The sequence below is a fragment of the Urocitellus parryii genome, chromosome 2 (assembly GCF_045843805.1).
Source record: "Urocitellus parryii isolate mUroPar1 chromosome 2, mUroPar1.hap1, whole genome shotgun sequence".
In the NCBI taxonomy this organism is placed as follows: Eukaryota; Metazoa; Chordata; class Mammalia; order Rodentia; family Sciuridae; genus Urocitellus; species Urocitellus parryii.
This window is the reverse complement of record NC_135532.1, coordinates 106,779,064-106,796,621: the sequence shown is the minus strand read 5'-3', so window position 1 is coordinate 106,796,621 and position 17,558 is coordinate 106,779,064. Positions and strand designations below refer to the sequence as shown.

General features: G+C 42.7%; 1 protein-coding gene across 1 annotated transcript in view; it reads left to right on the top strand.

Moving 5' to 3' along the window:
- The window catches only part of Slc9a9 (solute carrier family 9 member A9), a 538,630-nt gene that overhangs the window by 234,045 nt on the left and 287,027 nt on the right, over positions 1-17,558 (top strand). The window contains exons 7-8 of the mRNA XM_077793762.1: positions 9,814-9,952; positions 13,470-13,575. Of these exons, the coding sequence (XP_077649888.1) occupies positions 9,814-9,952; positions 13,470-13,575 (245 nt within the window). The remainder of the gene's footprint in view (positions 1-9,813; positions 9,953-13,469; positions 13,576-17,558) is intronic.

Sequence of the window (17,558 nt, the reverse complement as noted above, 5' to 3'; positions counted from 1 at the left end):
ATATTAGGTCTAAGAAAATTTCTTGAAGCCCACAGACGAATTCAATTCTGACAAGACTTTTCAGGCTAAATTGAAAAGTAATTTAAGGCCTCCTTTTAAAGAAAATGCACACATAATTCATAACCAACGTCCTTTAACTCTTCTTCCCTTTTAACCAATTTTAAATTCAGAGTTCTCTTTGTCACCTCCGAGTCAGAACTTAATGGACCAGAGCCACTTAGGAAACTGTCAAAGGCTTTATTCTGTGCAGAAATTTGTAACTGTTCCTGATGTCATTATCAACCTGCTTCAACCTAAGTCATCACAGGCACCTTCATTGCATTGCTGTGGACGCACGTATCCTCACTGGCCCACATACGCCACCATTTTTAGTGTCAGGATTTGGGTGAGCACAGCAAAGCTAAGTGCCCTGTCTCAGACATGGATGAAGTTGGAAAATAGCCAGTCCATGAACCTTGGGGTGAGAGGTTCCCCGAGGCCACATCATCCAACTGTCTACAGCTCCTGCAAGTATCTCTTCCATTCTATGGCTAAGCATCTCCAACTACAAAAAACTCACCATCCTTTTATAGAATCCATCTCATTTTCATTCAGCTCTAAGAATGAGGAAATTTTGAAATAGAATATAAAGCTAACATCTCTCCCTGATGTTTTACTTTGGGACTTCATCTCACCTGCTGGAAACAAAAGAATGGGGCCATCCTTCCTCTGCATGACCACCTTTCAGATGCTCACTGCCTCTGTTCTGATGAATCCATCTGTCCCCTTTAAACTCTTGTACTTACCCTGTCCTCCTCCTGGCCACGGTGGTCTTCTCCTGTGGTCTCTTCTTCAGGTGGCCACAGCCATAGTGCCCAGGAGAGGCCTGGTTCATCAGCCTGCAGCCTTGTGGCTCCCCCGACCTCATTCCACACAGGTCTCCACGTGATCCTCCTCCTGAGATGGCCCTTCTGAAGCAGCGCCCTGTCCCTCTCTGTCCCATCTTCTCTCGCTGCTTTGTTTTCCTTTCAATCTGTTCTGGTTGAGTACGAGGTGTCTCCCCCACAGTTCATGTGTTAGACAAGGCAAGAATGTTCTCAAAAAATAGTGGCACCACCATGTTGGCAGAAGGCTTTAAGAGAGGCATCCAGCAGGACCCAGATACTGGGCACCCTACTCATCAGAGGCTTGAAATGATTAGAATATGAGAGCCGCACCTCATCATTGGATTTCCATCTGATGGGGAAAAAAAATTCACCTTCTTGGCTTTAGTTTTTCATATTTTTATTAGTGCACTATAATTATGCATAATGGTGGGATTCATTGTTACATATTTATGCATGTACCCAGTATAACAATATAATTTGGCCAATATGATGGATTAATAATTTGAATAGACTACTGGTAACTGCAGGCAGGTGGGGTATAGCTGGAAGAACTAGGTCACCAGGGGCATGCCTTGGGGACTACATCTTGTCCGTGGCCTGCCCCACCCCTGCTTCCTGGCTGTTGTGAGCTTTCCTTGGCTGTGTCCTTCTCCCATCATTCTTTGCTTTGCCACAGGCCTAGAGCAATGGAGCTGACCCACCGTGGACTGAACCTCTCTGAAACCATGGGCCCCAAATAACTTTTCTTCCTCGAAATTATTCTTGTCAGGTATTCTGGTCACAGTGACAGAAACCTAACACAAAATTGCTGTCATTAAATCATACATTTACTTGCTCACCTGTTTATTATGTTGTCTTCTCCACCGAAATATAAAGAACAGGAGGTCAGGAGCTGTTCCTTCCCTGACGTCTCCTCAGTGCTTAGAACAAAGTCTGTACACAGTACGGGCTCAATGAATATCTGTTGATGAAGGGGACCATTTCATCCTGAGACTGCATTATTCTTGGTAGAGCCCAGAGACAATAGCTTATTCTTCCCACCAGAAATTCCCTCTTCTTGTTCTCCTGACATCAAAATAGCAAAACAATATTTTGTCAAAGATTTAGAAAAATCACTCTCTGGGTTTGAATTTGGGTCCTTAGGGAGTAGTCAATTAATGGTCCTCCAGAAGCTGAAAGAGTTAATTAACGTGCCTTCCCAAGTCCAGATCTCCACTCTTCAGGGCCATTGGCCCTTGGGAAGGCAAAACCCCATGCAACGAACTCATGCTCAGTGAACTTCTGGCCAGGACCTCTTATTATTAAGAGGCAGCTCTTCTAACCTCCCAGGGTGCCTGGAACGCCCCCAATTCCTGAAGTCATTATGTTTTACAACAGGTTCTTCTGACAGAGCTTCTCCAGCCTTTGGCAGAACATAAGCCAGAATAATGGGCAGGCAGATGCCAGAATGAATTCCGATGTGTACACACAATTCTTGGCCCCATAAAAATCAATTCCTTATTCATAATTAAGCAACTTCTCTGAGAAAGGGCAGGTTGGTACAGTTATTAAAAGATAAATAATAGATAAAGACCCACTTGTTTCTTTTTCTTCTTCTTTTTTCTTCTCTTTCTTTCTTTTAGGCATAAAAGAATTTTAAATGCAAAATATTTTTGTAATTATTGTGTCTTCTGCTTGGTGTTGCCTGTGACACCAAAGCCCAACAAAACAGAATAGCTTTCACACGTTTTTTATTGCCCCCTCTGGGTTGTGTTGCTCCTTAAAATGTGTCTTGAATTGCAGAATGACCAGGCAAGTCTAGACAGGGAGAAGAGGAACTGGAAGCACTGGGACATCAATGTCACAACTCACAAGATGGGTTCATCCTGGGGGTCTTTTCCAACTTTCGCACATTGGGATCTGGGACAGTATCTGAAAACAACAATAATAAAAATGTGATTGTCTGGCTGCATCATAAAAAGAGCAGCAGGACTTCCCAGCTGTGAGGACCACATGCATCCTAACTAGCTTAATGAAAGGAAGCAGCCTGATTCCTAAAGACCAGGGAAGGATAGGGGCGGGTCTTCTCCAGAGAGAGGGCAGTGTTTGGGGTATAAAGCTTCTACCTCTCCCCATGGGGGCAATTCTTTCCCCTCAGCCATGTAAAAGGGACTTCACCAGAATCACCCAGAAAGATGGGCTGCCAGCTCACTCCCTAGTGAGGAGGAATGTGCAGGAGAGCTGAGGCCCTTTCAAAGCAGAGTAAGGGAAGAAAGATATTGGCTATGGCTCCTTGGACTACAGGATTGAACAAGAACACAGGGACTGGTGCCTCTTCTGCCTGCAGAATTCTGAAAGTAGGAGTCATCTGGAGCAGGACCTGGAGGTCCCCTGGGTTGATATGTTTGGGGAGCAGGTGGAATGACCCCATCCAACCCAGTGTTTTTTGGCCTGGGGAGGGTGTGCCAGGGAACCTCACATTAAGAAAGTTGGAGATCAGGAGAAGAGTGAGAGCCACTGAGCTGCCCATTTGGCCACTAATCCCGGCCATGGAGATGGGCTGGGAATGCCTGTAGCTGGTAAAGCAAATGGAAGATTGAGTGAGACCCGTGAGGAAGTTCTCAAAAAATAGTGGCACCATCAAGTTGGCAGAGGACTCTAAGAGAGGCATCCAGCAGGACCCAGAGACTGGACACTCTACTCATCACTGACTGGGCCAGGCATCCCTCCTCCAGCCTCCAACACCAGGGGACACTGGTACCGCCCCTCCTCCTTTCTAAGTTATCCCGTGGATGCCCTAGAAGATTCTGCAGGGAGATGAAGAATCCCGCTTTGAAGATTTAGGCTTTAAGCTGGACTGCACTAAGTTTTAATCACTAAAAGAAACTAAATAATGGAATTTGACCAAGACATCATTAATGGAACTACTTACCCAGCATGAAGAGGGATTCAATATAGTAAAGCTGAAAGCAGTAATTGGAAAAGAAATAAACCATTTCATATTTATGTCCCAACTAATCAAGAACTCTTCAATGAACAGGTGCCAATAGTTAGAAAAAATTTTTTTGTTAGGGATTAAAGATTTGGCAGAGGAAATGGAAGGAATTTAGTATCTACTTGGCTCTCGTAATCATTTTCTCATCTTTTTTCTTTACTGATTAAATTCATAGAAATTATGAAAGGGACACAATGTGTTTGCTTAGCATTTCCTTTTCAGAAGCTTTCAAGTATCACGGATGTCATTCATGTTAACACAGGAGGGAAGAGTGTACAGAGGGGAGGAGAAAACAGTTGTTTTAAGGAGCACCACGGATTGCAAGAGCATTCTGGGAATTAGGAGGACCCCTCAGAAGAGGGCGTGGGGTAAAAGTGCAGCTGCCTGGCAGCTTGAGGTCTGTGGATGGGTAGGCAGTTTCTGTTGGGTAGTTTCTCTGCAGCAAAGTATTTAAACAGGAGCAGTGAAGAAGAACAGGATTGGTTGGTGTTCCATGCTGGAAGACCTTGAGGAAGACTGTCATGATCAAGACAGTGATGACTTAGTAGGATCCAGAATGGAAAGGTGGCCAGAATCACAGAGGGGGAGATGGCACTGGGGGCACTGATGGTGGCATGGGTGATATCACACTTTCAGCTGTTATCTCATATTCACCCTCAGCATCTTTTTTTCTTCCTCCGTCTCTTATTTTTTCTCCTTCTTCATCACTCATATTTGTTGAGCAGTTACTATGTGCCACTTACCATTCTTTACAAAATTATTTATGTGATCAAATGATCCCTGACTCCAAGAGATCTGGACCCAGGGAATCTGTCAGAGTGTGAGAGACAGGTGACAAAGCTTTAGTTCTGTTTAGACCAAGGTGTTGATTGGACATGGAGGTTGAATACTTCTTTTAGAACTAAACCAAGCACACACACACACACACAGAGAAAAACAGAGAAATGAAGGCAGAAAAAAACAGACTTGTAATTTGAAGAAGGTAGATTGACTTAGGAAATGATTGTTTAGTTTTTTTCTATATACCAGATGCCATTCCAAGTTCTGCATGAACATTAGTCGTTTAATTCTTATAGCAACCCTCTGTGGTAGGTTCTCTTGCCCTTTTGTAGAAAGGGAGGAGGTAAAGATAGTTTAAGTAACTTGCTCAAAGTCACACAGCCAGTAACACGCTTGAGATTGACACCCAGATCTCAGATGCAGGTCTACATCCTTGAAGCTCCCTAAAATATTCTTATTCTTTCAGGAAAGTCTATTCTTTCAGAAACATCATACAGACAAAAAGATGGGTTGTTGAGAAACACTAGAAATTTATTTGTGCCTGTGTAATCTTAAGTGGTATACTGAAAAAAAAATGATCCTTATTAACTTATTAAAATGATGCTAATTAATTTGCTTCTATAAAGGAATTTGGGATATATCATTCATTTTCAAATTAAAGATGCTGCACAGGCTTATTTCTGAGTATGGATACCACATAGACTGTTATCAAACTAGTTTTTGCTGAATAATCTGTTCCTGAGTAGACTGGATCAATAACCTGGACTTATTTCCAATTTATGAGCTAAATATTTAAACACCCCTGTGTATTTCTGGCCACATCATTTTCAAAGATACTAGTGCCATCCGACTCAAACTTTCATTTCTAAAAATGTGGAGACCGTGGATCCACTTTCAGCAGCTTGTGCTCTAAGCAGGGCTTTTGAAGTGTTCCCCCTGCACAGGACAGAAAATCCAATTCCTTTTTCTCTTCTCCCCCTCCAGTATTAACATCCACTGGTTCAAGCATCTCTTGTGGCACAGGGGATTAGGAGATTAGTCCAAAGGGCGGAAATTGCTGGAACAATACCATCTTTCGATTGGGTTGAAGTTGGAAAACCCCACATGTGCTACCCAAACCCCATGCTGTTTCTAACCCCTTGCATCTGCTGATACCAAATTCAGAGGCCAGTGTTGCTGCTAGAAACCAGAACCCAGAGAGATGTCCCTTGCCAGGAGCAAGAGCCTAGAGGAACAGCTTTCTAAAATCTTGGTAATCCCGAGAACTGCAGCCTTCCTGGGCCATGAGGCCCTGCCCACCTTACCTTATTTCTCACCAGAAGACAGAGGGCATTTGCCTGCAGAATACCCCTCACTAAACTCATTGGGGCACAACTCAAGCTGAGGCACCTGGCTTGCTCTTGTCTCTGGAGACGACCCTTGCTTAGCCTGCTGAAGATGCTTCTGCCCTCCCTGTGGTCCTGAATCAACTCCTCTGCAATTAAAATAACTTTTTGTCATTCCCATGGCCATTTTCCTGGGGCACCCATCTGGTCGGTCCATTCTTGCCCTACACCCACTTCTGTCCCTGTGCAAAGTGACTAGCTCCTTCCTAAGGACCTCAAAGCTCATCCCAGGAGGCCAAGCACTACCCTTCTGCTCACAGTCAGAATGGAGACGTTGTTTAGCACCCACAACTCTGCTGTCTGTCTTCGTGAGACCTGTGGAAAGTCCTTAACAGTGACAATAAACTTTCACTGAGTATTTATTTTGAGCAAACAAAATAATCACTCTGTGAAAGGTTCTGAAATCTACAAAGTACATATGTGAGTTTAAATGTGTCTCTGATCCTCACATTTCTAGAGGATAAATACTACTGTCATCTCCATTAACATGGGAAGAAATTGAGTCTCCATAGGATGAAGTACCTTTCCAAGACCAGGCAGGCAACAGGTGTCAAATTTTGGGCTCAAGTGAAAAAACACTAGTCAATGCCCAGTTAAAATCTGGTGAATGGTGACTCGTTTTGAGAGATGCTTCCTTTCGCTAGCCTCCTTATTTCCTGCATGACTTCCTTTCTCCCTTCTTCTTCCCAGTCATCAACCTTCCTTCCATCAACCTTTATATAACCTGCCACATGACCAATACCAGACCGTGTCCTGAGCATATAAAGAGGAACAAGGCCCAGGCCCAGCAAGCACATGAGCAGGTTCCCTTGAGGAGCCCTGACTCATGCCTACTGGGGCCCAGGGCTGACTCATCCCTGTGTGCAGGACCGTGCAGGCCAAGCTCCTGGGCTCTGCTACAGGATGCCTACGTTGACAGTCAGTGCTACTCAGCTACCCCAATATGGGTTCATGTGGGTTCCTAAAATGATGCCATTTTTAAAGGAAGAAACAAGAGACTGACTTTGTGAACATGGTTGCTGTGTGACCCTAATTTCTCTTTTCCTCAGTCTATTTTATAAAAAGGAAAAAGGAAGAAAGGAGGGAGAGAGGGTTTGCTATACTGGCCCTATTCATCTCTCAGAAATGTTATAGAATTGAACCAAATTAAATGTAGGCATAAGAGGACTAAGCATTATATCCCTGCGTGGGCTCCTATGTGTTCTGAGCATGGAGTCAAGGGCTCAAGATGGCGCCTCCCACACCCCCCCTCACCATAGGCCTGGGTACACACTTCCGGCTCCAGCCCTGACCACGCAGCTACACCTAGAATGTGCCCCGAACTCGCCTTCCTCCCTGCCTTTCTTCACTTTCTTCCCACTGCCTGGAAGACCCTCTCCCCATCACTGTGTGTCCACTTGAAACCTTGCTCAAATAACTACCTCCTTTATGTTAAAACGGTGCCCCTTTCCTCTTCTGTCCCATTACATTTTGTGTGTCTCTCTCAGCCTCACACTCAGCACTGGGACTAGAGCCATATGTGTTGGTGTCTTGGGCTTTTCTGCCTGGGTACGTCTTGCATGTACCCAGTGTTAATAAAATGTTGAATCGAATTCTGCTCCCCTTCTCTGTGTGTCCCCTTGTCTTCCCCCAGCACCCTGTACCTAGTACATCACCTAGAACACAGCAGAAACCCAGTGAGCCTGTCCTGGGGAGCCATGTGTGGCAAATTCAATGGATCATCTGCATAGCCCAGGGGAGTTAAGCCTTCCCCTTCAGTTAAGTCAAAAATCATGGGAAGGATATACAATTGGACACACAGAGGCTGTACCCTGTTGGATGGCCTTCCCAAGCACAGACTCCAAATCAGTGGGGTTATGGAGATGAGTTTAGGGAACACTCTGGGGAATTTTTTTTTTCAAATTACTTATCCTACATTCATTAAGAAGAGATATATCTATCACATCAAACTTATGATAGCATACATATTCTTTAATAAAATCTCTTACTTTTGAATGTAAATGAGTTGATTTAAAGTAAAACATTAGATAAATAATGGTACAGAATATGGCCAAATGATGTGATGGTGGTATGTTCCAGAAGCTGCCAGACAGAGAAAACCCTTCTAGGGGTGTGGAGATGGAGGGGAAGGGTAAAGAGATGCCTTTATCCTTTCAGTGGCTCAGATCTACTGGAAGCAGCCCTGGGAATTTCAGTTATTTACAAAGCCACATTACCATGCAAAAACCTTTGTTTGAAAGGAAGAAAGAAGTGTAGCAGTTTCCTTGTCCATTGTTTCTTCCCTGGAATGAGGAAATCTGCTGAAAGTCAAGGCCAACACTTCAGACTTCACAGCCTTGGGCACCAGGTTTCCTGATGGCCAGGGGAGGGTTACACCTTTCCCCAGGACTGGCAAATACAAAGGCCCCGAATGGGTTTGCTTTTCCTTTTTTTCCTGCAAAGCATAACACTTTACAAAAAAGAAAATCACTTCAAAGGCAATCCTTTTCTCGCATATATTTCAGAGCTCCATTCAAGATCCACATTCATCTTCCTTATCCAATTACAGGATCAAAGCAGAAGTGTTTGGCCTACTTTGGGGGTTTAAAGACATCGTGAGGGGGAAACTAAGAACATTTAAAACTACCTTCTTTATGCCATGTATCTTCTAGAAGAAGAAATGGAATCTGTTCCCCCTGCACTGTCTTAACTAGTCTCTAGATGGAAAAAGTCGGGTCAGAGAGTTAACACGTTCTAATCATCTGAGCGCAGAAGATCCAGTTACAGCTCTATAAATCCCAGTTTCGTCTTAGTCATTGGATCTAGTGTATTTTCTCTCCATACTGCCATAGTCTTTTCCAGAATCCACTGCCAAATTCTTGATTTTTCCCGATTAGTTTTAAATACCCCATGTTAAAAGAAAAATTGCAATAAATAAATAAATAAATATTACTTCTTTTGTCTCCCTGAAGTTCCTAGTACCCATGCATCTTTTCATTTTAATGCTATAATATGGAGTTCACATATCCCCAAAGAAGGCCCACCTCTTTATTCATATTAACACTCTAGGATTTGAGGCCTTGTTTTTTTTTTTAAAAAAAGTACAATATTCTCAAAAATATTTAAGTGAACAGACTGCTTATTGGTGGATTGATTTTTCTCTATGGAAATAAATCTGTTGGCAGCCACCAGAATTGGGGTATAAAAGATGACCTTGGGCAGCTGCTGCCATTTGTTATGGTGGGAAGATGAGGGTTTTGTCTCTCCCTGGGGGTTAATATTGTGATGTTCTGAATGCCACCAGGGCTCTGTTTCTGAAGGGTTATGCTGGAGAGAGGAAGGCTTTGTGGTTTATGACAAGATCACCGCAGAATATTTTGTGCACGCCGTGATTTGTATCACCCATTTGTGCACAGGCCATAAAAGTGCACTTTTTATCAGGAACATTTGTGAATATATAACAGCACTGAAGACATATGGCCACTAAATAATTCACAGTTATCTATCTTCTCAGCAGATTCCGTATACACCTACCATGTTTTAATGCCTAGTTTGCTCAGAAACAATATTCTTTATGACCCTTCCAATATAAAAATGTTTACTGACTGGCAGAAATATATGGATACCATGGGATTGGGCTGTAAGGTAAGAGAAAGCTTTCTGCTTTCTCTACCTCTTTTTCCTCTTCATCCTTTCCCCCTCAACCCTTCCAAGCAGCACCCAAATTATAGGACAGAGTGTCTCTCCCAAAGGGGGTGGGGACTGTGAAACTACTTATCTGGGCCATAAGATGGAAGTCACTGACTAGCTTTTCCTCTTGTCTTTTCAGTTCTATATCCATTTACAGTCCCAAGGAGAATCCAAATGCATTTGACACCGCCGCGTTCTTCCAGTCTGTGGGGAATTTCCTGGGGATCTTCGCTGGCTCATTCGCAATGGGGTCTGCATATGCTGTTGTCACAGCACTGATATCCTTTATCTGTCTGTGGAAAGCTGGGGTCTTCTGAGAGCACCCAGTATCCGTGGAATGTTTCTGAGGCTGAACAACCTCCAGGCCAGTAAATGGTTCAAGTTGGATAAAGCCCTGCTAAGTCCATCTTGGTTCTGAGTGATCGCCCCAGGAGGCACAGATTGGCACCCATGGCAGAGGGAGCCAGGATCTTTCTTGTCCAGGGTCAATACTAGTACTCTTGATCATGTCTGATCTTAGACTATCAACAGCCTTTTAAAAAATACAATGTAGGGAAAGTAGTGGGCAGAGAACATCAGGATTGGCTATCCTAGGGTCGAGAGGAAGAACTAAAGGTCCAGCATCATGAACATAGGATGAACTGGGGGTGATAACCTGGCTGGGCTCTGCCTCCTTTTCATGCTTGTGACCGTCACTAGCCTACAGGATAAGCCAAGCCAGATATCACTACGGATTTAAAAAGTATCCATAACTACTTTATAGAAGGGAACCTGCAAACAATGCTGAAATGACATCTTTGCCATATCTGGGACACTGTGTCCTTGGATCCTTTCTTTGATGTTAGGGAGTAGGGAGGATGGGTGGAGTTCCTGAAGGATCCTGGGTGGGGTGGGAGTGTCCTTGTTCTAGTATGCTCTTCACCCAGAATAGCTGGATGGGGCAAAAGTAAGTCAGAGTTGGGGAAGAAAGCCAGAGGATCAATGTCAACTCTGAGGACTTGAGGCCAGAGAGAAGACACAAAAAGACAAAAAATGATGGCCAAAAATACCAGAGGAAAGAGAAGAAAGGAATGTGGCCACAAGGGATCAGAGCCCAAGGTAAGAAATGCAAACTGTTGGAGTCTTTTTCCATGAGGACTGGCCCTGAGATTCACTGAACAGCTGCTAAAAGGCTCCGTTCTAATGAGGGTATCTACAAAGAGTCAGGATGAATAAAATATGGTCTCTGCCCACAATGAATGGCAAGCTTGGGAAGACAAGCTCCACACTGAGAACTGGATAGAAAGTGCCAAAGCTGTATGCAAGCTATTAGGACTGTAAAAATTCAGAGAAAGACGACTGTGTCTGGAATAGTCCAAGAGACTCTTGTATTCCAAAAAATAATTTGAAGAGTGGTATTTTTATGCAGAGAGGGACCTGGGCTTGGCCTCAAAGATAGGTAGGACAGAGGCCAGGGCTATGCAGTAAGTACCCCAGGAAGGGAAGACCAGCATTTGCCCTGGTGGAGATGGGACTGACTGGGGCTGCACATGGCAGATGAGCCTTAGAGGACCAGAGGGCTCCAGCTGAAGAGAAATGGACCATGAGTTCATACAAGTGGGATGGAGGCTGCTGTGGAATACCTTGGAATGTTCTTTAAGAGGCTGAGTCTCTCGCTCTGTGGTCCACAACTAGCTGCTGAAGGTTTCTGCTCAGAAGAGGGACTCTCTTGTTTTTAACAAGAGGGGATCTGGTCCAGGGGATGGGTCAAAGGAAAGGGATTCGAACCAAGAGAAAAACCATAGTGAACTGTGAAGAAGCATCAGAATGGAACCCAATGTTTAAAAAGGAGAATCTCTGGGACCTATGACAGGTTGTTCACAAGAGATGAAGAAGGGGAGACTCAAAGTCTACACCAAAGCTCGGTCCTGGAACCCCTGGAGAACGACACCTCCCCTGAGAGAAATAAAGTAAGTCAGAACTGGTTTCCAACAGCAAAAGTAATCCTACCCAGTGCTGTGGTATGTCGGGCCCTCTACTGCTTGTTCACGATGAAGTGCCATCCTCAACTAACCTGCACACCACCATATCAACAGTGCTTATATTTATTGGGTACCAACAGCTTAGAAAGGATAAGCTATGGGCCGAAGCCCTGTCATCAATAGGTGAGCCCAGAGTGAAAATGCATACTCCCAAACCACTTCTTCCTGTTGCGTCTTAATCACTAGCTGGAGTTGCCCTGAAGGTCATGTGTGGTTTAGAATAGAGCAATAATAATGGTGACAGGAACACTTAGGCAGTGTCTGGCCATGCACCGCCTCATTTGGATCAACCTTGTAGGGCAGGTTATTATCATCCTCACTTTGCACAAGAGGAAACTGAGGCATGAGGAAGTCAAGGAGGGTCATGCACTAGTAACAATGAACATGACACTACTAATATCATCTAATGTTCATTGAGAGGTGTACCATGTGCCAGAAGTTGCCCTGAGCATCTTGCATGGATTATCTCAGATTTTGCAAGGATGCCCAAAGGCAGGTGCTGTTATTATCTCAAGTTTACAGCTGAAGGAGCATAATTTAGGTTAAACAACTTGGCTAAGGCTGCACAGCTAGGACTTACAGGGCCAACAGGCCTGAGGGAGGCAGGTGCACTGTTGTCCCTCCACCTGCATCCCCTCATCTCCCTTCCTGACTGAGGCAGAGTCTCCTCAGCTTGTAGCTCCAGGCTCTGCACCTGGGGGTTAACTCAGAACCCAGCCACTTTCTAGAGGTGATTAAGTAAAAAGAAGGCCCTGTAGCCCTTTGAGATCCTGTTACTTAAGCTTGGACTGAGCCTCCTCTTTTTTATATATATAATTTAGGTTATATATTTATGAATATATTTATATTTACTTATTTCTTTTTTTAAGAGCTTCCTCTTTAAGACAAATCAGAAGAGGAATTCTGAGGAATTCCTCTAGAAACAAAGGCTTCCCTCCTCCAAGCCACAAAAGGGGTTTTGAAAGAGACCTAAGGGCAGCCCTTTTTCACTCCATAGAGTTGCTTTGGGGGTCTTGCTAGTTCTATTTTCAGCAAAGATTTTTTTAAAAAAAAATTTATATCGCTAACAGAAAAAAAAAATTAATATCACTTTTGTTGCAGGGTGCTTTTCTGAGTTTTTAACATGTACTAATTGGTATAACTGCCAATGAGGTAGACTGTAGTATTACCTCCACTTTTTGAAAGGACATCAGAAGCCAAGAGGGGTCAAGAAATGTGGATATGGTGAATACAAACCCATGTGGAGTCAGTTTCCGAGGCCACCGAGGTCATCCTGCCTCCTGGCACTCTGTGCTTTCTAAACCATTCAAAACATTTTTAGCAACTTCACCTCATGCCACTCTCCACACTGTGGGAACGGGCACTGTCTTTATTGCCAGCCCACACAGGACAGGGGAAGGCCAGGCTGCTCCCTGGGGATCTCCTTCTAGCCATCCTCTCCTGGGCTCCTGGGTACCTGCCACAGCTCTCCTAAGGGCACACCCCACGCATGGCCTGAGGCCAACTTCCAGAGGTTTTGCACCCACAATTTGCTGGGTTTATACTCTTCCTAGACACCTCTGCTATCTGAACACAGGTTTGAATTATTTTCATGGGCATGTTCAGCCCCCAGCAAAGCATGGAATTCGCTCTGGTCTTCGAGAAGGGCCCACTGAGATTGGCACTGAAAATCAGTCTTTCACTCTGAAATATCATTACCAGATCAGCTTTTCTCAGCCAGTACGGTGATGTAGCTGTCAAACCAGTTGGTGTTTCCCTTAACACATTTTATCACTTGACCAAATTTACCAAACTGTGTGAGTTCCCAATGCTGGAAACGGGCCTGTTCTTCCTCCTGTCCTGGAGTGCCTTCCTGTCCGCCGAGGCTGCCGGCCTAACAGGTCAGTACTTCATGCCACACAGGGAGCTGTGTGTGTGTGTGTGTGTGTGTGTGTGTGTGTGTGTGTGTATGCACGTGTCTAGGTGTGTACTCCTCCCTGACCCAGCAGGAAGTGAAATGAAGTCTCTCTCAAGGAGTGAATGTGAATGATTTGTTCAGAATCAGCCTCTCCTTGGTACCCTGGGGAGAAATCATAATAATAATCCATCCATTTTATACATAATAGCTTCATAGAATGTCTCCAAAATGCTCTTCTCTCCTTGCTGGATGGGAGAGGGTGTTGAGATGACTGATTTATAGGGGTGATGGATGACTTTACAAATGGAAGTCTGCACTTAGTGGGAAAGGGTACACACATAATTGTTCCATAGAGAAAGACCTTGACTTTCCACCTGCCGTCAGCACAGGATCCAATGTAGACAGCCTCCCCAGGAATGGCCATCTCCCACACACTAGTGTTTGCAATCTCTGCCTGTGCGCTTGGCAAGTCAGAAAACACAGATTCAACATGGCAGCTTTGCACTTGTATGTCTCTTAGCACAGAAAGTCCACGTAGGGAGTCCTCTGAGGTGGGGCAGCTGATATAGGGGCAGTCCCAAGGCCCGAGGGCCATGGATCCTGTGATCTGGCTTCCACAATTAGGTCGCCTTTCTGTGACTGTGAGGGTTTACGCTTGAGTAGCTGCAGTGATTGGGTGCTTTTCCATGTAGAAGAATCACTGAGGCTCCGAGCAAATGTCAGAGCTATTTCTCTCCTAAAGGCTGATTCCCTGCTTCTCCCAGGTTTCAAACCTGAATCCCTTGCTGCTGCCTTCTGCATCTTAACTGACAGTCACATGGTGAGAATCTCTGCTCAAGTATTAACCAATAATGAGACATGCTTCACTGGGTACTTGCATTTTAGTAGGTGATGCTTTAAGTCTAAATAACAAATAACAATAAAAATTGACCTAAATTGAAGATGGACCATGAGCCAGGCTCTGGCTGGCTGCCTTTAACTGACGATCTCATTAATTTACAGAAAGACTCAAAATAAGACACTATCCCCATATTACTCAGTCAACATTGAGTGGTAAACTAGGGTTTAAATTTAGGAAATGGAAGTCCAGATTCTGGACTCTTGAATACCAAGCATCACTACTTTGATGGAAGCTCACCTGTGGATTATTATGCAGACCTCCAAGAGTGGGAAGATAGAGTCCTGGGAGCCTGCCTGGTATGCTTGATTCTGGCTGGTTTGGGCTCTCTTGTGAATGCTGTGGCAAATTGTTTTAGCAGTGACAGCCTTCTTCTCTCATCAACTGACCAAACTTACTGCAGAGCCTCAACAGTGCTGGTGCTAGAACAGAAAGCTGCCTCCCAATTCCAATGATCAATATTCCACCCCTATTAGGTCCTTGTACCTAAATTATTTTTAGTGCAAATTCTACTGTGTTAGTACATTGCCATGTTATTATGCATCTCAGAAAAAACAACACACCAAAAGAATAATCATGTCCCTTAAATGAAATAACATAGATAAACTATTGATATCATTGTCATTCCAAAAACTTGAGGGCCTGTCCCCATATTCTGTGCCCTATTTAGTACTTGTTGTAAAATGATCTAAGTAAAGCTGACAATAAGAATTAAACATTGGACCTTCCTGAAAGGTAAAGAAGTATGTTTAAACCACTGAATGTCTTTTAGTCTGCTGTTGAAGTTTAATGCACATACTCTCTCTCTCACACATACACACACACTATTGCCTAAGAGTCATACAGTGCATTTCTGTGTGTGAAAATTATCTATCTCAAAATCACATAACATGAGCCATGCATATCATGGGACCATTTAGTTGAGGATAAATACGAAAGTGTTCTGAGAGAGTTTTTCTGCAAGATAGGGCAGCTGTTTGTTTCTATAACTTGGCAATAAACATGATTCTGAGCTTTCTGGAAGACAAAGTCAAAAGGGAAACATGAGGAGATATATAGGAATAAAACAGCATTATAAAAGGAAATCACACTTATTTATAAAAATAGCAAACGTTTTTTTCCAGTACTAAAATTTTAGGAGAATTTATCACATGCATCCTTATGTAAGGAACTTTGAACATCAGAATGGAAAAATGTATTTAATGCTACTTTTAGAGAAGATGGAGATTCATTCTTCCTGTGGTCATTTCTCATATTGACCTTCAAGGAAATCTGAGGCTGGTGGTATCAAGTATAATCCTCCAAGTTCCTCCCAATGTAATGATAAAATCTTTTAGTTCTAGTCCATAGGTAAACTAATGTGATGCAAAGTTAAAATCTGGGGGAAAATTTTTAATGCTCAATAAATGAATGTATAATATGGAATGCAGTGAATTAAAATGGAATGGGCTGTTAGTTTATGAGTTATTACATACCAGGCAGAGGTCACGGGCCTCGCTTACATGGTCAGGGCTCACTAAAAGCACTTTACTCCTAGAGCGGGTGGCAGTGTGCATGGTACAGAATCCTCTAGCCCTGACCCTCCAAAGTGGGTCTTCAAGGACATCCACCAAGTGCTGCCACCATTGCTTCACACATTCTATAGCTTCTGTGAGTTGGGTTTTCACATAAGATTTCATGTGAAAAAGGGATTTCTGCTGCCTTAAGGAAAGCATACCTGTTTTAAAGTGTAAAAGTGTATTTTTTTCATGTTTTCTTACTCCTATGTTAATATGTGTTTGTTGTGAAAATTTTAGAAAATGTAGATCATGAAAGGACATAAAATTAGAATCACTTATATTCTTATTTCCTATCAATAATTATTACTAATACTTGTCTGTGTCTATTTAGTTAGAAATATATGTACATATATACATATATATGTTTATGTGTTAACATGCATTTACATACATACTCAAATATAGACACACTTATTTGCAAAAACCCAAACTTTCTGTATATATATATATATATATATATGTGTGTATATATAGAAATAAAATTACATATGCATACGTATATATTATATATATATGTAATTATATTCCTGTACTTATTAAGTAATTTGCTCGTTTTACAGGACCATTTATGGTAGAAGTTTTTCATGATATTAAGTAGTATATCAACTCTCCATAATTTATTTTACATGATTATTTGCAGTCTTTACTATTATAATTGTAATGATAATCCCTACAGCTAGGTGTATTAATTTTTATTGACATAACCACATAAGAATAAAAGTTCTGAGTTAATACAAAGACTAGAATTTTAAAGTTTTGGAGAGGTTTATCTAAATTGTCCTCTGGAAATTTCTTGCCCCTGTCTACCCTACCAACAGTGTGGAAGAGGTTTTATTCACCCATGCCTTCTCCAGTCTAAGACTTAGTAACCATGGCTAACCACATTCCATTTCATTTTGGTTGACATTACATTTTTGCTGAAGATAATAATTTTAATGCAGAAAAATTGAAAGCATTCCCTCTAAAAACTGGAGGAAGACAGAGGTGCCCTCTGTCACCATTTCTATTTACCATAGTTCTTGAAACTCTAGCCAGAGCAATGAGACTGACAAAAGAAATTAAAGGGATATGGACAGGAAAAGAAAAACTCAATTGTAAATGATATGATTCTATACCTAGAAGACCGAAAACATTTCACCAGGAATCTCCTGAACTAATAAATGAATCCGGCAAAGTAGCTGGATATAAGATCAACACCCATAAATCAAAGGCATTTCTCCACTGAAAGAGAAACTAGTAAAACCACCCCATTTACAATAGCCTCAAAAAAAATAAAAATAAAATGCTTGGTAATAAATTTAACAAAAGAGATGAAAGACCTCTACAATGAAAACTACAATATGCTAAAGAAAGAAATTAAAAAGATCTTAGAAGATGGAAAGATCTTCCTTGTTCTTAGATAGGCAGAATTAATATTGTCAAAATGACCATACTACCAAAACAACTATACAGATTCAATGCAACCTCAATCAAAATCCCAATGGCATTCCTTATAGAAATAGAAAAAGC